Raw genomic sequence first — 19,638 nt, forward strand, 5'->3', positions numbered from 1 at the left:
CTGTAAAATTAGCAAATGGTGGTCATAAAATAAATTTTAAAAAAACAACGCAAGCTCACCTTCCAGACCCTTGACGCACCTTACTCCTGCTGGTCTTCCCCAAGGTTTCCTCTTCCAACAGCACTCACTGATTGGCTGCAGTGGTCACATTCCGTCTGAGCTGGAAAAAAAACCTGTTTCTTTCGGCTCAGATGGACTATCACTACTGCAGTGATGTAGAATTGTAGTTCTATTGTTGACTAATGAAGGGAAAAGAGACTTCCTGCTTCTACATAGAGCTTAGAAGGATCCAGCTAGTCAGTTTTTAATTACGTGCTATAATAGATCTAATGAAATAGAGAATAATTAACTGGGTAGAGAGGCAAAATGAGCAACTGTAAATGCACAGTGCCATATAATATGATGACTGCAATATATCAAGAGGATAAAAACTTTGACAGGAGTGCTTTAAATGTAGATGACATCTCCCTTCAAGGTTTTCCGATTTAACAGAGAATGATTGTTTCACAGTCAGAATCCTCCCCTTCTCTCAGATTAAAACAATTGTGTAATGATTAATTTCCCCAGTGGGGCGCTGCAGGAAAATGCAACAGGTTCTGTGTGTTCAGCCTGACAGCTTCAAGTCAAAAGGGATCATCTAAAACAGATCACCTCACTCCCCATTGGCACCAATGGCATCACGTAAGTGCAGAGGCAAACCTCTGGCATCAAAACTAAAGTTACATTTTATACTCAGAACTGCATGCGCTCCTTGAAGAATCAGATGTTTCCACCAAAGTAAAACATCGACCTGGAATGTAAGTAAGGTATAATTTTTATGAAGGAATGTAGGGTGATGTACAGTACAGACCAAAAGTTTGAACACATCTCATTCAAAGAGTTTTCTTTATTTTCATGACTATGAAAATTGTAGATTCACTCTGAAGGCATCAAAACTATGAATTAACACATGTGGAATTATATAATTAACAAAAAAGTGTGAAACAACTGAAAATACTGTATGTCTTATATTCTAGGTTCTTCAAAGTAGCCACCTTTTGCTCTGATTACTGCTTTGCACACTCTTGGCATTCTCTTGATGAGCTTCAAGAGGTAGTCACGGAAATGGTTTTCACTTCACAGGTGTGCCCTGTCAGGTTTAATAAGTGGGATTTCTTGCCTTATAAATGGGGTTGGGACCATCAGTTGTGTTGTGCAGAAGTCTGGTGGATACACAGCTGATAGTCCTACTGAATAGACTGCTTGAATTTGTATTATGGCAAGAAAAAAGCAGCTAAGTAAAGAAAAACGAGTGGCCATCATTACTTTAAGAAATGAAGGTCAGTCAGTCCAAAAAATTGGGAAAACTTTGAAAGTGTCCCCAAGTGCAGTGGCAAAAACCATCAAGCGCTACAAAGAAACTGGCTCACGTGAGGACCGCCCCAGGAAAGGAAGACCAAGAGTCACCTCTGCTGCGGAGGATAAGTTCATCCGAGTCACCAGCCTCAGAAATCGCAGGTTAACAGCAGCTCAGATTAGAGACCAGGTCAATGCCACACAGAGTTGTAGCAGCAGACACATCTCTACAACAACTGTTAAGAGGAGACTTTGTGCAGCAGGCCTTCATGGTAAAATAGCTGCTAGGAAACCACTGCTAAGGACAGGCAACAAGCAGAAGAGACTTGTTTGGGCTAAAGAACACAAGGAATGGACATTGGAATAGGGGAAATCTGTGCTTTGGTCTGATGAGTCCAAATTTGAGATCTTTGGTTCCAACCACCGTGTCTTTGTGCGATGCAGAAAAGGTGAACGGATGGACTCTACATGCCTGGTTCCCACCGTGAAGCGTGGACGAGGAGGTGTGATGGTGTGGGGGTGCTTTGCTGTTGACACTGTAGGGGATTTATTCAAAATTGAAGGCATACTGAACCAGCATGGCTACCACAGCATCTTGCAGCAGCATGCTATTCCATCCAGTTTGCGTTTAGTTGGACCATCATTTATTTTTCAGCAGGACAATGACCCCAAACACACCTCCAGGCTGTGTAAGGGCTATTTGACCAAGAAGGAGAGTGATGGTGTGCTATCCCAGATGATCTGGCTTCCTCAGTCACCAGAAATGAACCCAATCGAGATGTTTTGGGGTGCGCTGGACCGCAGAGTGAAGGCAAAAGGGCCAACAAGTGCTAAGCATCTCTGGGAACTCCTTCAAGACTGTTGGAAGACCATTTCCGGTGACTACCTCTTGAAGCTCATCAAGAAGAACCTAGAATATAAGACATGTTTTCAGTTGTTTCACACTTTTTTGTTAATTATATAATTCCACATGTGTTAATTCATAGTATTGATGCCTTCAGAGTGAATCTACAATTTTCAGTCATGAAAATAAAGAAAATTCTTTGAATGAGGTGTGTCCAAACTTTTGGTCTGTACTGTATGTGTGATATACTATATACGCTCCAGCCTGTCTTAAGAAACAAAAAAACAAGCATCGTTCTTAATTGATTGAAATATACTTAAAAATGCAATCAGAAAATATCCACATCAATAGCAGATTCTGCAAATAAATACTTTCGCCCCTCACCAAATAAGAGAAGAGCAAAAATACCTTAATTTAAAAAAACAAAAAAAAAATATTTTACAAAAATACTGATTGAAAATACCAGCAATTTATAACATTGTCCCCAAGCAATCCAAAGGTTGTGAGCGAATCAAAGCACCATTACTACGGAGTTATTCTATGGGAGCAGCGCAAGACGCAGAGGAGATCTGGCAACCATCGCACCCCAGCCATTCCTCCGGAAAGCCACCTATTGCAGGAGCATGATGACGAGTCTCGCACCGAGAAGCCGGCCCCGTGCATCACGGGTCAATCACTCCATTGTGCTTATAGGACATGTAAGAAGGGCATTGAAATTGGAAACTCCGTATCCAGTTCGAGGACCGAACAAAGGATTTTACCCTCGCTCCCACAATTGCTCAACAGCCTTACACCCTTAAAGCTTATTCCATCCAGTCTCCAGCATCTGTATATACACAACCAATGCCGATATAAATAAAGAAATCACATTTTACAGTGACCGTTCCTTCAATTCATAGTGTTCTGCTTCTGCGACAAGGAATCTGTACCATTATTGTACATTAGAGAAGTCTTTAAAAGTCTTCTGCAGAAAGGGGATCTTGTTTCTTAATAATACGGGGGATTGGACATAAGAGGAGCTGTGCTACAGCCATGCACTTGTTTGGATTTGGTCCACCCCCCCCAAAAAAAAAAAAAAAGAAAAGAAACCTGAGGCTGCTTCCAAATAAAAAAAAACAAAAAAAAAAATGTTCTCCTGTGAAGAGTTCATTGCGTCTTCATTGAAAGGAGTAGTGAAGAGTAATCCCTGACAGCCGGGCTGGGTCCAGGTACCGGGGGTCGGCATCACCCAGCCCCTGACTTACACTTTGGAATTTATCATTAAGGTCTTGTGTGTGAACACTTCCAGTCGTACACATATAAGTGAGTTGGGAGATCAGTGTCTTTTTTTCTGCTTTGGTTAGACATCACCTTTTCTGCTCCCAAATTTCACTCAGATTTAGGTCCAAATCTTTAAGTCCCTTCAAAGCTTGAACGTTTCCAGTGTAAAAGGCGATATCTGCAGCCACCATTCTGAAAACAAAAAGCAATTTAACATGGTGAAAACACTTCATTCACCAAAAATAGCAGTAATATCTTATTATATGAACCTCTTCCTGCAGATAATAATGGGACATTTCTTACAATCCCCCTTTAGGATCTGGGAGCAGAATACTGACACTGGTTATGGCATTCTGTATTCTACAACCACCAGCAAACCAGGGCAGCCTGTCCTCTGCACTGACCAATGATATTCCGCCAAAAGCTCATGCAAGTTGGGGAATTTTACAGACCTAAAACTGCAATTCTGCTTCTCATCGCTTTCTTGCGTACTTCACTTTGCATTACGCAAAAATTTGACAATTTTTCAAAGTTGCACAAACATTTTGATAGTTGGTGATTTTTACGCTAGTCCCAGCCACCACCGACAAAGTGTGCGCATCGACTTTGAAAAGTGTGTGTGTATACGGTGACACCTGTCAATCCAGGGGAGCGGACAAGAACAAGTGATCGGCGACCTACCTATCCAACTCGTCTCCAGAGCGGTTATTAAGCTATGTTTTTCTCTGAAATGCAGCATTGTATCAGCGTCACACCTATATGGCTGAAATTGTGCAGCCAGTGTCTGACACATGGTGCCTGGGGAGCATATATCATCAGTTGTCAGGTTCCCTTTGATGAATTGGGACCTGTAAATGTAGCATTTATACATATTAGTGAACATTACAGAGAGGATACTCACCCATGCTGTGGACCGCCGTCATTTGTGACATTTAGGTGACACAGTTGATTTTTTACGTGCCGCCTGCAGCTGGTATTTATTCGAAGGAACAGACTCTACGTGAAAGCCAAGAAAATAATATCAGAACTCTGCTGAAACAGAGGAAGAAACAGACGACAGAGCAAACAAAGGGACAAGTAAGGCGATTTTTGAGCCATCACTTTTTCCTCATTAGAAACTGTAAACAGATAAAAGTTAGAACAGCCATTGTTGTACAAGGCTCTGTTCATATGTCACACTGTCATCAGTTTGTAACATGTACGGTATAAAAAAAACTGGATTAGTTAAAAAACAAGCAAAAACGGGTGCAGAGATTGGTTTCTGTTTTACTTCAGTTTTTGTCCTGTTTTTTAACACATCCATTTTTAGAGTATATGAGTCTGAACATCTAGTGTTCTGGGCAAGTGCAGTCCTTAAATAGATTTACTAATGGACGTCATAATTGACCATCCGTTATGATCGGTAAGGCTTAAATGTTAAAACAAAATAATTGGCCACATAAAAAAAGTTTTGCAGGCTACATAAAGGTGCTTCTCAAAAAAATTTCATCAAAACATGTAAAATTCATTTTTCCATGTCACAGGGTTCAGTAGCCTTTAAAGCCTATAAGGCTATGCTCACATGTCCTGTCGTTACATCTGTTTTTTGTATGATAAGTCTGGAAATAAAACGATCCAGTACAGGATCTGTTTACAAGAATGCGGACAGAAATGTCCTAATATGACTTATATTTTACTGCAATCCATAAGCTATCCGATTTCTGGCTGGATCAAGATACAGGTGCCTCTCATAAAATTAGAATATTATCAAAAAGTTTATTTATTTCAGTTCTTCAATACAAAAAGTGAAACTCATATAGAGACATTACACACAGAGTGATCTATTTCACGTGTTTATTTTTGTTAATGTTGATGATTATGGCTTACAGCCAATGAAAACCCAAAAGATATATATATATATATATATATATATATATATATATATATTCTGCAACTTATTGACTTATTGCAGAGCAGTTCGGCCACTCTGAGGATAGCCTGCACCAAGTAAGCATTAGTCTGGGTAGTGGTGCACTGTTTAAAAAAAATCATGAGACAAAACCCTTTATGACAGAGTTTTGCTTTGATTAATCACAGCCCTTATTTCTGTTCACTGCCTGTAAGAAGCCAAGAAATTCTGTTAGGCTAGTTTCACACTAGCGTTTTGGCCCGCAGCGCACAGCGCCGCAAAGCCCCGCCCCCCCTCCGGTCATCTCCTCCTAGTATCGCACATTGCTGCATGCGATCTGCACACCCTATTTTTAGCATAGGGTGTGCAGACCTTGCGCTAGTAGGATTTTGCGTGCGCTGCGCCCTTTTGACGGTGCGCCGATGTGCGTCGAACGCACCATGTTGCAATTTGGTGCGCTCGACGCACCGTCAAAAGGGCGCAGCGCACACAAAATCCTACTAGCGCACGGTCTGCACACCCTATGCTAAAGATAGGGTGTGCAGATCACATGCAGCGATGTGCGATACTAGGCGGAGATGACCGGAGGGGGCGCAGCAGGGGGCGGGGCTTGCGGAACGCTAGTGTGAAGCTAGCCTTACGCTTTATCATACACCAAGTCTCATTTTAGGTAATTATTTTAAGCAATGTGATGCTTTTTGTTTTACTCATGGATGTCAGAAACTTTGGGGAATAAAAAAAATACAAAAAAAAGCCTACTTTCGTTTGTTCCTCAGGTAGAAGATCATAAATAGCTTCATGCATTTTTGCCATCTGCTTGCAGATATTTCTAAAACACATCGAGGGAACAGGAGCTTTGACCTCATACTGCAAGAAAGAAACATGGAAAATTATTTTACATGGAGCATGATGTTCGCCAATAGTAATCATCAGACATGAGACCCTGGGGACCTACTGCACTGTGGAGGAGACGGGTGACGCCAATCATACGAGTGACAGCAATAATTCTATGGACATAAGGAGTTGTGGCATACATCACATATTAATGGATTTATGACCATGCATATACTTCCTTTTTGGAAACTTCCAGAAAAACTAGAGGGATCGTTTCTTCAGGGCCCAAACTTAAGAGGGATTACTCCAAAATTCAATATTAACATAGATGATATAAAGTGGAACCAGTTAGTTTATGTATCTGTGTATTACTGTGTCCCCTTGTTATGGCTCCCTCTGGTGTTCTGTTAATCCCCTCTCGCATTGTACTTCCAACGAGTCCAGTTCTGGGGGGTCACAGATCAGGCGCTCGGTACACCAGTACTCAAGGCCTACTGACCGGGTGCTGTTGTGACTCCTGCTCTCAGGCAGACCAGCTAATATGGTTCACAGTTCACGGCACTAAAAGCTGCTTCTGCTCACCAAAACTGGACGTGTTATTGAGATATTCTTAAAGAAGATATAAAAGAACACCTCGGGGCGACAGAACAAGTATGCAGTAGTAATATCGAGACACAGGAGCATTGTTTCAACGCTATTCCACTAATAGAGAAATGTAGTATTTAATTATGGAACAACCCCTTTAACCATCCAGATTCTGAAGTTTAGAATGTGGAGTCGGGAGGTTTAAAATAATGGGACATTTTGGAGTAATTAAAGGGGTATCCTATAGTTTTATGGCATGATTACAGTCTATGCCATAAATGTATAGCAGATGTGGGTCTCATCAATGGGACATACTCATTCATTTGTATGTGAAATCTGACCACCTCCCCGCTGGATGCAGTGCGTGATGGCAATCCTGATCTCGAGACAGAAGGTGGTCCCATTGGTGGACTCAAACCTTCCATACATTTATTGATATGTTATAAATGTAGAAGATGGGAAAACTTCGTAAACACCTGTTCTCAATTCGTGTGTATTTCCCATAGTTAATATTCACAAGCAACACTCTACAACTGCAGATGAATAATAAAAGTTCATGGGCCAGCCAAGCAACCAGTGACAGTGGCTAGTCGGCTTCTGCGGGCTCTTAAGCAGACCCGGCACGGTCACCTTCGGTTTTTCAGTACAGATAATATTGATGCCACCAGCACTGCCCATTCCACACTTCTACATGGAGGATGATAATGGGCTCCCAGAGCTGTGGTAATAAGACATCTCCCAGACGGGGATTATTTTTTTTTTTTTTAATTTTCGGTACCTTGGATAGAAGTTTCTCAAATAAAGAATCCATTATGGACACCAGTTTGGCAGAAATTTCTGCTATGTGGTCACTGTAGTCCTGTTAAATAAGAAAAAAAAATTATATATGTTGCAGGTCAGTTAGATGCTACGCCAAGTTTCCAGTTCAAGTTGTACAAAAATCACAATACATAGTGTTTTTTCCCCATGTGTGTGTTTTTTTTTTGGGGGGAAGGGGTCTTGTTCTTTTTTCCTTTTGTGAACTGGCTCTTCCAGGTGTGGTGCTTTGTTCAGTTCCCTGAGCACTCAGATGCGTCCCCACTTGTCTCCCTCTCCCAGCACGCAGTCTCAGAAAAAGACAAACTGCAGCTGCATCCCCCTCCTTCGTGTCTACTATTTACCATATTTCTCTTATAGTAGTGATCCCTAACCTTTCTGCCTTGAGGGCCACATTAAGCTTTGAGAGGGGGTCACGAGCCACATACAGCTCCCGCCCACCTCACAATAGCGGCAAATTGTCCCCATTATTGGTATAATGACAGCTAAAGTTTTTCCACAGAAATTAGACACAGCCATTGTACCAAGAACCAGAGGTTCCTACATGACCCTCATTCAGTATTCTTTCATCACCCATCCCCACCACACTGTCGCATCCAGCTTTAAACCTTCTGGCAAGTAGGGAAGAGGGGGGACACAATTTTGGGCACTTTACCAAGGAATACTTACCTTAGTGATGTGGTCAAATTGGCGAAGCATGCTGTAGTGCTTTGTCTGCATTCGAGCCTCAAAATGTGCCCTTATGACAGGAATGTAATGTACAATGAGCTGCAGGCACCGGGAGGACAATGCTGGAAAACAACCATTTTCAGCATTATAACATCATTGCAGTTACCAATATCTATGTGCAGTCTATCAAAAAAAATAAGGTGAAATATATGATCATTATATGCCCTGTATATTCTCCACAGGCTGAAAAGACTTGGCCACAGTAATGACACCCTTTAAGAAAAATCTCTCACTTGCCATAAATAAGTCAATTTTAACATTTTGTAAATGCCACTGTTCTCCGAAATGTGGCCTTGTTTTTCTCTAGTTCCTGAGACTCTCCATTCCTGAGATACAGCCCCTTCATCCTTGTATGTAAAGCTACTTAGACAAGAAGGTGTCGCTCTAAAGATACCCCCCTAGAGAAGCGTTGAGGACCACACCCCCTTGTAATAACACTAGGTTTATATACATGAATGAGGGGGCTGTATCTCAGGAATGGAGATGAGCAGGACCAAAAGAAAAACATCTCCAGAATCAGGAAAACAGTGGCATTTAGAGACGTTAAAGGTATAGGGTGCATAATCAAGACCAAAAAAGATAGGGCTCCAACGTGACATGAACAGATTCTAATTTGGTTAATTTCTCCTCTACGTAAATAAAAGCTACAATTTTAAGAGGTTTTCCATGATTTTACACAACTTGCTCATCATTAGGGAATGTTTTAAAATAAAGAAATTTCCATTCCCATCGTGTAAAGCCTCCACTGCTCTGATAGTCATCAGGTGTCATACGTTATTCATATGACCACTGCTGCCAATCACTGGTCTCAGCAGTACGCAAGTGATTGGCTGTAGAGGTCATGTGAATGATGGTTGAGGCATTAAAATTGCAACAATGATAGGGACCATAAGAGTTAAAGTGCTTTCTTTATTCTGGAACATTTTTTAGGCTATTAAAACCCCAAAATCGGTAAAATCTACAAACATTTACTGGTTCTGGGTAACATGCCAAATCTGTCTGATCAAGAAACTACAGAAAGTGTCAGCTATACTGGTATACTTAAAGCAGTAGGTTAATTTGCAGCTGCTGCATTATGCAAAATAGCAGCACATACGAGAACAAGTTTGTTGTATTTATATAAGGGACCTAAATGAAAATTACCAAGATTTTTTGTGGTTATGGTCTTCAATCCAACAACTTGAAGAGCCCCGGCTCCCAGAACCAGCTGACAACTACGTGAGTTGAAGTACTAGGCAAAACAAAAAATAAATAAAGACCATCAGCTCATCTGTCTTCATAGTAGATCTCCGCAGTCTTGAAAATTCTCATCACAAATTATCAATTACTTTTGAGGCCTTGAGGACTATATAGATAAAATGACACACACACAAAGGACCTAAAAAAGTTGATGCAGGGAACTAAGCTGGGACTGGATGGGACAATGGAGGTGGCAAAAAAGTCCAAAATAGAGATCCAGCCCATCTAAAATCGTATCCATCTTTATTACAAGATATGTAAAAAATAAATGGCAATTAAAAGATGGCGTGCCAACCATGCATAAACTGAAAGGGTCCTTTTTAGTCCATAATCGGTGACGCGTTTTGAGACAAACACCTCTTATTCATAACTGTAAATGGAATTATATATAAACACAAATATATTCTACATATATACACACAGACATACTGTATATATTGTGTATACACACACACACACATATGACTGGGAGGCTGAAGCTTTACAGGCTTATTAGAAAGGAAGTAATCAGTCTATAGATGTGTGACCTACGGACCTTAATTGGACCTCCATCAATACAACTCTATGGGTTTCGCAACACTCCATGACTTGCTTCCAAATCCTTAATAAACCCAAGTAAATTTCAGAAAGTAAAACATGTTGACTTAAAATTAAAATCATAAAAGTGTTTATCAGAAGGTGTGAAATGATCACCTTCAATAGCTCAGACAGACGGGTGAGCATGTCGGTGGTGATAGAAGGGATGTCGTCCACACAGCTGCAATACTCCAGAATTATTCTGATTAAAATCAGGACAGTGCTGCAAAAAAAAAAAAACAGAAATGCATGAATATCTGGGGAGAATATTACAAAGAGCCAAATCTCACACATGTGAATGGAACAAGTCGCATACCCAACCACAGCGTATTTCTGTCCGTCAACGGTAAGAAAGTCAGAGGGTTTCCGTTCTTCTACAACTGAAAATGAAATTTAGAATAAAAATTAGTTTCTTTTTACTACACTATAAAATAAATGAACAGCAAGGAAAAAAGAGGTTTGGGGTCTACTGTATATGGTGGGCTTCCATATTGACACATCCCGATGTCTCTCCTTGCTCGGGATTAACTGATCGCGGCCAGACTGTCTGACAAATAGACGAAGAACTAAGCACCTGAACTACCAATAAAAGCATTACTTAAAAAGAAGGGCAGAACATAACTATTTGGGGAGAGAATCTGTGCAGGACTGACAATATTTTTGGCGATAAGGAAATTGGAGATATTATTTTAATTACGATCATGAAGACAATTTGTGCTTTTTACTATAACTTGACTCCTGTGCGCTGCGGTTACTGTCACTATACTGCAGAGGAACTTTCAGGAAGGAGTGGCAATGTCGGCAGCGCACAGTAGGAGGACAGGTGCCTACGGCCGACGGAGATGTTGCGTGCTTGTGGGACCTGTAATTAGGAGGTCACGTGCTATTGGCAGCAGGACAGTCCAGTTTGCAGACTAAAGAATGCAGCAAAAGACGAGAAAAGACACTGAAATACATGCAACAAAAGATCACAGCGAGTTCATTTTTCTTGGGCCAGTCTACATAAGTCATAAGCCTACTAAAAAGACTATTTGTGGGATAAGCCCACCGGGACTTTCCCCAATAGCTATTTTATTAGTATAGGAGTAGATTTCTTTATTCTAACAAAGCATTTTATGCACCATAATGGACTATTAATCCTTCAGAGTAGCATAGGCTAATCGGACTAATCCCATGAGGCGTCTATTCCAATGGACTAGTCTTGCCTCAGATCTCCTAATCAGGCCTTCCTGGGCATGGTTGACAGACTGCATAACTGTCCTACTATTTGGAAATTGTTTGGAGCCTGTCAATCATGCCCATGAGAGGCGTGACTAGAAGATCCAAAGCTGGACTAGTCTATTGGGAAAAAGATTCCCCCTCCAGACTAGTTCTGCCTTATTAAACATGTGAGACTCCATAGGATAAAAGTTCATTTTTCAAACTTTGCAAAGTTAGTAGGGCACATAATACACCTTTTAAAATAAAGAAATTGGCACCCATACCTTTTAAGTAGCTGTTGGGGACAGTCAGAAAACCTGGCAAGTTCCCTTTGAACAGAGCTCTGACAAAAAAAAAATTGAATAATATATTTAAACACTTACCAATTGCCCTGTTTTCCATTTTCCAGCGCCGCTCCAGTCTACATCTGGCCCACACGACTGGTCCTCAGCTTACCCAGCTCCCACAGCCCAGGGAAGTGCTCCTTTTCCAATGTAAGTTTATAAGAACCATGGACTTACATAGAGAAGGCGACGTCTGCTCCCCACACAAACTCCAGTGTGAGCCAACTAGTCTGATTTCAGATCACGCAGGCCAGAAGAGCAGCGGAGAAGACAGCATTCGGTAAATATTTTTTAATACAACTACACTATAAAACATACATAGGTGAGAAGGATTTTTGTTTTTCTGAGACATCATCTTTAATCTGCAAAGAATTTTGGACCAATGCAGATTAAAGAAAAGTTGCATGACAGCACTACATCCACCTTTTACAGTGAATTATTAACCATGATATTGTTCTGCACGACTGACATAAATATGAGAAACAAAACGCTAATTACTAGTCTCACTGAAGTAATCCATGCCCCGCCGCAGGAGCTCTTATACAAATATTACCAGGGGCTTGGAGTTTGCCGTATGCAGATGGTATGGAACAAGCTAAATTATTAAATACCAACTCACATCCAGACTTCCTCTCAGGTAATATTATTTTGCCATCTGTTATGGAATCAACCAAGTCCTGAAATTCAGCAGGGACATCGGCCTGTTTCCAGCGTTCATTATCCAGCAGAAGGCTAAGGAGGAGAGAATATATTTTAGGAAATATTATCTGGTGGATCATGGCTGGCGTACACTGCATACTCGCTATTAGCAGTGCAACACAAATGTAATTTCTTTTGGATACATCAGGTTGAGATGAGAATGACAGTAAAAGGCTCAGTTCACATAACGCACCGCAACGTACTGTATATCTTGGAGGTATACATGCGGAGTATTTCCCAAGGTAACCCTACAATGTATGCCACTGAATAGCCATCCACTGACATATGTCTGCCACTATCCTAAAAAAAAAAGTATGCTTACACATACCAACCCCTTCAGAGGCCAAACGGACACACTTTTAGCCTCCATTCGGAAAGTGGGGCCCTATTGCTACGAACATGGTGTCTTAGGGTGATGTGAGCATAGCAAAAACTAGATTAGGATTATTCAATTTTCCAATAACAAAGGACTTGTCCACCATTTGGGACAATTTCTTTGTTTTTCTTACTTAAATGTATGTATTTTTTTGCACTTTTGGGCTTCATTAAGAATTTTACACCATTTGCCTTCTAAAGCCTCTGCATTGCACTGTCTATTGCTGGCAGGAGAACGAGTTAACTGAAAGGCCATTGCAGGTGGTCTGACAGGGAGTTTGTAACTCTTATTTGTCTTCTTCTGAGCTCCTCTCAGCTGATTAATGACCACAGACCACATCAAAGTTGAATGTGCTGGAAACAAAGAGCTTGTAAAAGGCAAACAGTGCAAAATATTCAATGAAACACAAATTGTAAAAATGTTTTTTAGCCAAAAAACACATGCAGCCAAACTCCAACCAATCTGATATTGACCATGGGTATTTTCCAGTGATGCAAGTAACATCAGAAATGCCAAACTATACCTGAGTTTGGTTTTCCTTTCATCATGGAAGCGATTTACAAACTTGTTGGCCTGGCTCTGTAGCGCCCCTCGGAGGGACATGCTTCTCCTACCGCAGATTTTTTCTGTATCCTGGACAAACACTTCAACTGATCGGGACAAGGACACAAACTCTGAGGAGTTCAGCTTCTCAAGAAACCCATCCTAGAAAAAAGAAGCAGAAACACTATATAACGGACTGATTAGACCAAGCCGGGTTCGCTGACACAGAGCAGCAAACCTTCTGATGCAATTCACACGGTAATAGAATCAGATGATACAATTCTCAGTGCCTGCAGCGATCACAAAGGGAGACATTGGTGGGATTAATAATGGAGTCCAATGGGAGGTGTACAAATTGCTATGTTGTTAGCACCCCTGTAATAGCTGCAGACAGCACCTCTATGGCTCTGCTCAGAAAAGAAGGGGATTTGGAGAGCTGTATAAGAAAAAAATATATTACATTTTTTACCTATTTGGATAATAAAAGGAAATTGTGCCCCGGGAAACAGCAATTTCACAAAGTGCAGTGTTTACTTCCTACACACTACCTGCATGGAAAGCTGCGGGAAGCTCACCCCGCCGTGTGCTAAGAATGACAAGTCGCAATGAGTCAGACGCTCATTACACCCATGGTTGTTCCTGAATAGTACCCACAAGTCACACAGTCGCTCGACGTGACTTACTTGGGTCTAGTGCGTTACTCATTAACCTATTTTCTTTAATCTTTTTCCGACAGGGATGAACTTTATTCTTGAAGATTAATCACCAGCGAGGGGAACATTACTGGCTTTCATTTTGTAGGCTTCGCATTCCTCCAATACACAGTGTGATGTGTGCTACTTTATCTTACATGGGTTGTCTCAGAAGAAACACTTATGTCATAGTCACTGGCAATGTCTGAGAAATGAGGGTCATACATCTAAGAACCGCACTTGGGTCCAAATCGGAGGTCCCCCGATCTTCTGGCATCTGACCACCAGAGAGCGGAGGAGAGATGGCAGCTCATGCGTCTGCTCTCTCCTTTCAAGGCTATGGGAGTTCTGTCAGTCATCAGCCAATGCAAACGCTCTCCAGACACATCACTTTTTAATGGATATTTCACTAATTAATGCAGGTCATAAATATAAGGTAGAGTGAGCATCCGACAGACATCTCCCCAAGCTCAGCAATTTGTGGGAAAGAGAGGGACAAGCCAACTCGACCCACTTTAAGCAGTGACTTACAGTACTTCTAAGCAGAATAAAGAATAGGGAGACACTTAAAGGGCTTTTCCCTAAGAACAAAAAATCATTTGAATCAATAGATGTGGGAATAATAATAATTTCCACAATTGGGTGTGTCTAAATAAAATGTTCCTGTGCGGAGATAATCGTAAACAGACATTACAGCATGGGATTGCAAATAATTCTTTATTTGAAGTAAAACATGGTTTAAAAACAAGCAGGGAAATGATTTATCTCATAAAAAGAATCAGCTGCTATCTCATGCTGTCCTGTCTGTATACTCTTTTTCTTCCTCCCCTGCCCAGGAGCTGTGGCACGATCAGACCATGTTCCTGTACGGTCAGACACAGCCATTACACAGTACACAGCAGGGGCACATTTATAAGATTATCCCAGCACAGGAACATTTTATTTAAACACAACCAATTGTTGAAATTATTATTATTCCAAGATCTATTGATTAATATCAACTTTTCTTCGTGAGAAAGCCCCTTTAAAGTGTCTCTCACCCGCCCCATACATAAACGTTTGCCCTCAGGACACACTACCAGTGATCTTATGTGCATGGCACAATTTTCACAAATGCATTTTTGGCCCATTGGCAACTTTTTCACACGAAATAAAAGGAGATTTTTGTGTACTCACCGTAAAATCTCTTTCTCTTAGCCTTTAATTGGGGGACACAGAACCGTGGGTGTTATGCTGCTGTCCACTAGGAGGCGACACTATGCATAATCTGAAAAAGATTAACTTTGGCTCCTCCTCTGCAGTATACACCCCTGGACGGCGTCAGCCTTCTCCAGTTTTGTGCAAAAGCATTAGGAGGAATATACCAGAAACATAACCATGCCTGTAAAAAAAAAAAGGGCTACTATAAACAGGCTCAAACAACAATATGAGAACCCAACCGTAACAACGGCCCGCAAGGGCTACAGGGTGGGAGCTGTGTCCCCCAATTAAAGGCTAAGAGAAAGAGATTTTACGGTGAGTACACAAAAATCTCCTTTACTCTGTCGCCTTATTGGGGGACACAGAACCGTGGGACGTCCTAAAGCAGTCCCTGGGTGGGAAGCAGTGGACGAATATTGTGCCGACAGTCCCCTAGACTTGGAGTACTGCCGCCTGCAGGACCCGTCTACCCAGGCTCGCATCCGCTGAGGACTGGGTATGCACTCTGTAGTGTTTTGTAAATGTGTGCAGGTTAGTCCAAGTGGCTGCCTTACACACTTGATGTGCTGAGGATTGATGCCGAATGGCCCAAGAGGCCCCTACCGCCCGCGTAGAGTGTGCCGTGATACCGGCCGGAAGAGGAGAATTGTTGAGGCGGTAAGCCTCTTGAATGGTGGACTTGATCCACCTAGCAAGGGTGGCTTTGGAAGCCGGTAGGCCCTTGCGAACGCCTTCTGGAAGAAGGAAAAGTGAATCAGACTTCCGGAAAGGAGCAGTTCTAGACACGTAAACACGCAATGCCCTGACAAGGTCAAGCGTATGCAGAGCCTTCTCTACCCTATGAACGGGAGCCGGGCAAAGAGACGGTAGTGATATTTCCTCATTGAGGTGGAAGCTGGACCCGACCTTCGGAAGGAAGGATGGTACTGTACGGAGAACCACCTTGTCCTGATGAAAAACCAGGAAGGGTTGTCTGCAGGAAAGAGCTGAAAGTTCAGACACCCTGCGTAGCGAGGTGATTGCCACCAGGAAAACCACTTTCTGCGATAGAAAGCGGAGTGAGACCACCCTAAGGGGTTCAAAAGGAGGTGACTGTAGTGCTGTCAAGACCAGGTTGAGGTCCCACGTCTCCAACGGACGTTTGTAGGGGGGAACCAATCGGGAAACCCCATGGAGAAAAGTCTACACTTGCGGCTTGTTAGCAATACGCCTCTGAAAGAGCACTGAAAGCGCTGAGACCTGGCTCTTCAGCGAGCCCAGGGATAGCCCGGCGTCCAGGCCTGACTGAAGGAACCCGAGGGCCTTTGGAAGAGAATAGGGAAGTGGAATCTGCCCACGAGAGTCGCACCATGTGAAGAAAAACCTTCCAGGTACGATAGTAAATCCTGGCTGAAGTTGGCTTTCGAGCCCTGATCATGGTTTTAACAACGTCCGGTGAAAAACCTGCTTGGGTCAAAACCCAGGTCTCAATGGCCACTCCGTCAAATTGAGAGCCCCTGAGTTCTGGTGGAAGAACGGGCCTTGTGACAGGAGGTCGGGACGTGTGGGGAGACGCCAGGGAGCGTCTGCTGTGAGTTGCACGACGTCGGCGTACCATGTACGCCTGGGCCAGTCTGGAGCGATCAGAATGGTGGGAACACCCTCTTGTTTGATCTTCCTCAGGACTCTGGAGATCAGGGGGAGGGGTGGAAAAATGTACAGAAGCTGGAACTGGGTCCAGTCCTGAACCAGGGCATCTGCTCCGAGCGATCGCGAATCGCGCGTCCTGGCCATGAAATTGGGAACCTTGGCATTGAGATGGGATGCCATCAGATCCACGTCCGGGGTCCCCCAACGATGACAGATCTGACCGAAGACTTCGGGATGGAGAGACCATTCCCCCGAGTCCATTCCTTGTCGGCTGAGATAGTCGGCTTCCCAGTTGCCCACGCCCGGAATGTGGACCGCGGAGAGTACCGACCTTGCATCCTCCGCCCACTGTAGGATACGCTATACTTCGGTCATCGCCTGGATGCTGCGGGTGCCGCCTTGATGGTTCACGTATGCCACTGCCGTGGCATTGTCCGACTGTACTCTGATATGAAAGTCTGCCAGCAAGTGATGGAAGGCTTGCAACGCCAGGAAGATGGCCCGAATTTCCAGGATGTTGATGGGCATGGTCGATTCCCTTGGTGACCACCTGCCTTGCGCTCTGTGATGTAGGTGCACCGCGCCCCAACCCATAAGGCTTGCGTCGGTGGTCAAAACCTTCCATTGACCGGAAAGGATTTTCCCCTTGCAAGCGAGGTTGGCTTGAGCCACCCGTGCAGGGACCTCCTGGTGTTTGCTGATAACCGGAACTCCCTGTCGAGGGAGAACGGATTCCTGTCCCAGGACTTGAGGATGGCCAGTTGAAGGGGTCTGAGGTGAAACTGGGCAAATGGTACCGCCTCCATTGCTGCTGCCATCCTGCCAAGTACTCTCATGGTATACCGGAGAGATCTGGGGGACTTGCGGAGGAGTGTGTGAACTCCCAGACGGAGAGCCAGTGCCTTGTCCCTGGGGAGGATCACCAGACCCTTGGAGGTGTCGAATAGCATCCCCAGGAAGGTCAGAGACTGACTCGGGGTAGTCGAGGACTTCTGTAAATTGACTAACCATCCCAGGCGCGTCAGAGTGTCGATCGTGATCGAGACGTTGACCTCGCCGTCCTTGAGGGTGGAGGCCTTGATGAGAAGGTCGTCCAGGTATGGAACGACTACTATGCCTCTGGAGTGCAGAACATCCATGGTAGCTGCCATGACCTTTGTAAATGTTCTGGGGGCCGTGGCCAGACCGAACGGGAGGGCCACAAACTGATAATGGTCTTGGTTGATTGCGAATCTGAGAAACCTCTGATGGGAGGGAGCAATTGGTATATGCAGGTATGCGTCCTGTATGTCTATGGAGGCAAGATATTCTCCTTTTTCCATAGACGCAACGATTGACCGGAGGGATTCCATGCGGAAGTGACGAACTCGAACGTACTTGTTGAGTTGCTTGAGGTCTAGTATGGGTCGGACGCTGCCTCCCTTCTTGGGCACCACGAACAGGTTGGAGTAGAACCCTCGGAAGCGCTCTTCTGCTGGGACTGGCACTATGACTCCTGCTCGCAGGAGGGAAGAAACCGCTTGACGGAAGGCCTGAGCTTTGAGCGGGGATTTTGGAGGGACAGATGGAAAAAAAAAAAAAAACCTGTGCGGTGGGCTGGTAGTAAACTCGATTTTGTATCCTGAAGACACTATTTCCTTGACCCACTTGTCTTCTGTAATAGGCAGCCAGACCTGCTGAAAGAGTAGCAGTCGTCCGCCAACAAGTGGGGTGTCTTCGAGAGGGCATGAGTCAGGACGAGGGAAAAGTCTGAGGTTTTCCTCCTTTAGGTTTTGCCTGGCTTGCCTTTGATTGCCAGTTCCTGTCCGGCCTCTGTGCCGCCGTGTGTTGTCCCTGCGGGGGGAACGATTACGGTTTTGTGCTGGGCGTGAGACGGACCAGCCCGAAGAATTCCGAAAGGATCGGAAACGAGATTGATTACGCCTTTTAAACGTGCGTTTTGGTCTTAGTTGAGGGAGGGAAGTACTTTTGCCCCCGGTAGCATTGGATATCATTGTATCCAGCTTTTCACCGAAAAGACGGCCACTGAAGTACGGGAGATTTGTTAGGGACTTTTTTGAGGCCGCATCCGCTTTCCATTCTCTTAGCCAGAGAATACGCCGGATTGTAATGGCGTTTGATGCTATTCCCGCTATTCCTCTTGCAGAGTCCAACGCTGCAAGGACCATGTAATCTGCCACCACTGCAATTTGCACCGCCTGGTCCGCCATCTGAGGATTTGAAGCTTGAAGGCCCTTTTGCAATAGAGCAGCCCAAGCCATGATGGCCTTGGCTGCCCAGACTAAAGCAAATGCGGGAGCCAAAGAGGCACCTGCCGCTTCAAAGATTGAACAAGCCATGCGTTCGACTTGTCTGTCTGCTGTGTCCTTGAGGGTTGATCTGTCCGGCAGCGAGAGAAGCGTTTGTGCTGCCAGCCCAGAGACTGGAGGGTCCACTTCAGGCGGATCTGTCCAATCCTTGGTGTCTTTCTGTGGAAAGGGGTATTTTGCTTCCAAATACTTGCGATTGGCGAATTTTTTCTCAGGCTGCGAAAAATGCTTAGAAAGGATTTTTTGGAATTCCGGGTGATTAGGGAAGACCTTCGATGGTTTCTGAACACTTTCAAAGGAAATGTTGTGTTCTGGTGCTTCCGGGGTTGGATCTGAAATGTCCAGCACCCGAAGGATGGAAGAGACGATATCCTCAACTATCGCAGTATTGCTAGGGTGACTAGGGAGCAAAGCGTTCTCTGTTTCGTTATCTGAATTGGAGTCACATATGCCCTCTGAGTCCTGCGCATCGCTAAGGAGCTCTCTAGCGGGCGAACTAGAGCGGAGGTTTCCCGTAGTCTGGGATCATTGTGGAGATCC

The 19,638-nt window shown here is 43.8% G+C and overlaps 1 protein-coding gene across 3 annotated transcripts in view; it reads right to left on the reverse strand.

Annotated features, from left to right (window-relative positions):
* Positions 1-2,470: 2,470 nt before the first annotated feature.
* Positions 2,471-19,638, reverse strand: part of VPS54 (VPS54 subunit of GARP complex) — a 117,509-nt gene continuing 100,341 nt past the window's right edge. For all 3 annotated transcript variants that reach the window (XM_073553760.1, XM_073553759.1, XM_073553758.1), the window contains exons 14-23: positions 13,249-13,430; positions 12,270-12,382; positions 10,423-10,486; positions 10,224-10,329; positions 9,435-9,522; positions 8,232-8,353; positions 7,525-7,605; positions 6,087-6,194; positions 4,341-4,435; positions 2,471-3,631 (exon numbers count right to left, since the gene is read on the reverse strand). In XM_073553760.1, the coding sequence (XP_073409861.1) occupies positions 3,526-3,631; positions 4,341-4,435; positions 6,087-6,194; positions 7,525-7,605; positions 8,232-8,353; positions 9,435-9,522; positions 10,224-10,329; positions 10,423-10,486; positions 12,270-12,382; positions 13,249-13,430 (1,065 nt within the window). In that variant the 3' untranslated portion in view covers positions 2,471-3,525. The remainder of the gene's footprint in view (positions 3,632-4,340; positions 4,436-6,086; positions 6,195-7,524; positions 7,606-8,231; positions 8,354-9,434; positions 9,523-10,223; positions 10,330-10,422; positions 10,487-12,269; positions 12,383-13,248; positions 13,431-19,638) is intronic.

This window comes from Dendrobates tinctorius, unplaced genomic scaffold (assembly GCF_039654945.1).
Source record: "Dendrobates tinctorius isolate UK_male_01 unplaced genomic scaffold, ASM3965494v1 ptg000203l, whole genome shotgun sequence".
Taxonomy (NCBI): Eukaryota; Metazoa; Chordata; class Amphibia; order Anura; family Dendrobatidae; genus Dendrobates; species Dendrobates tinctorius.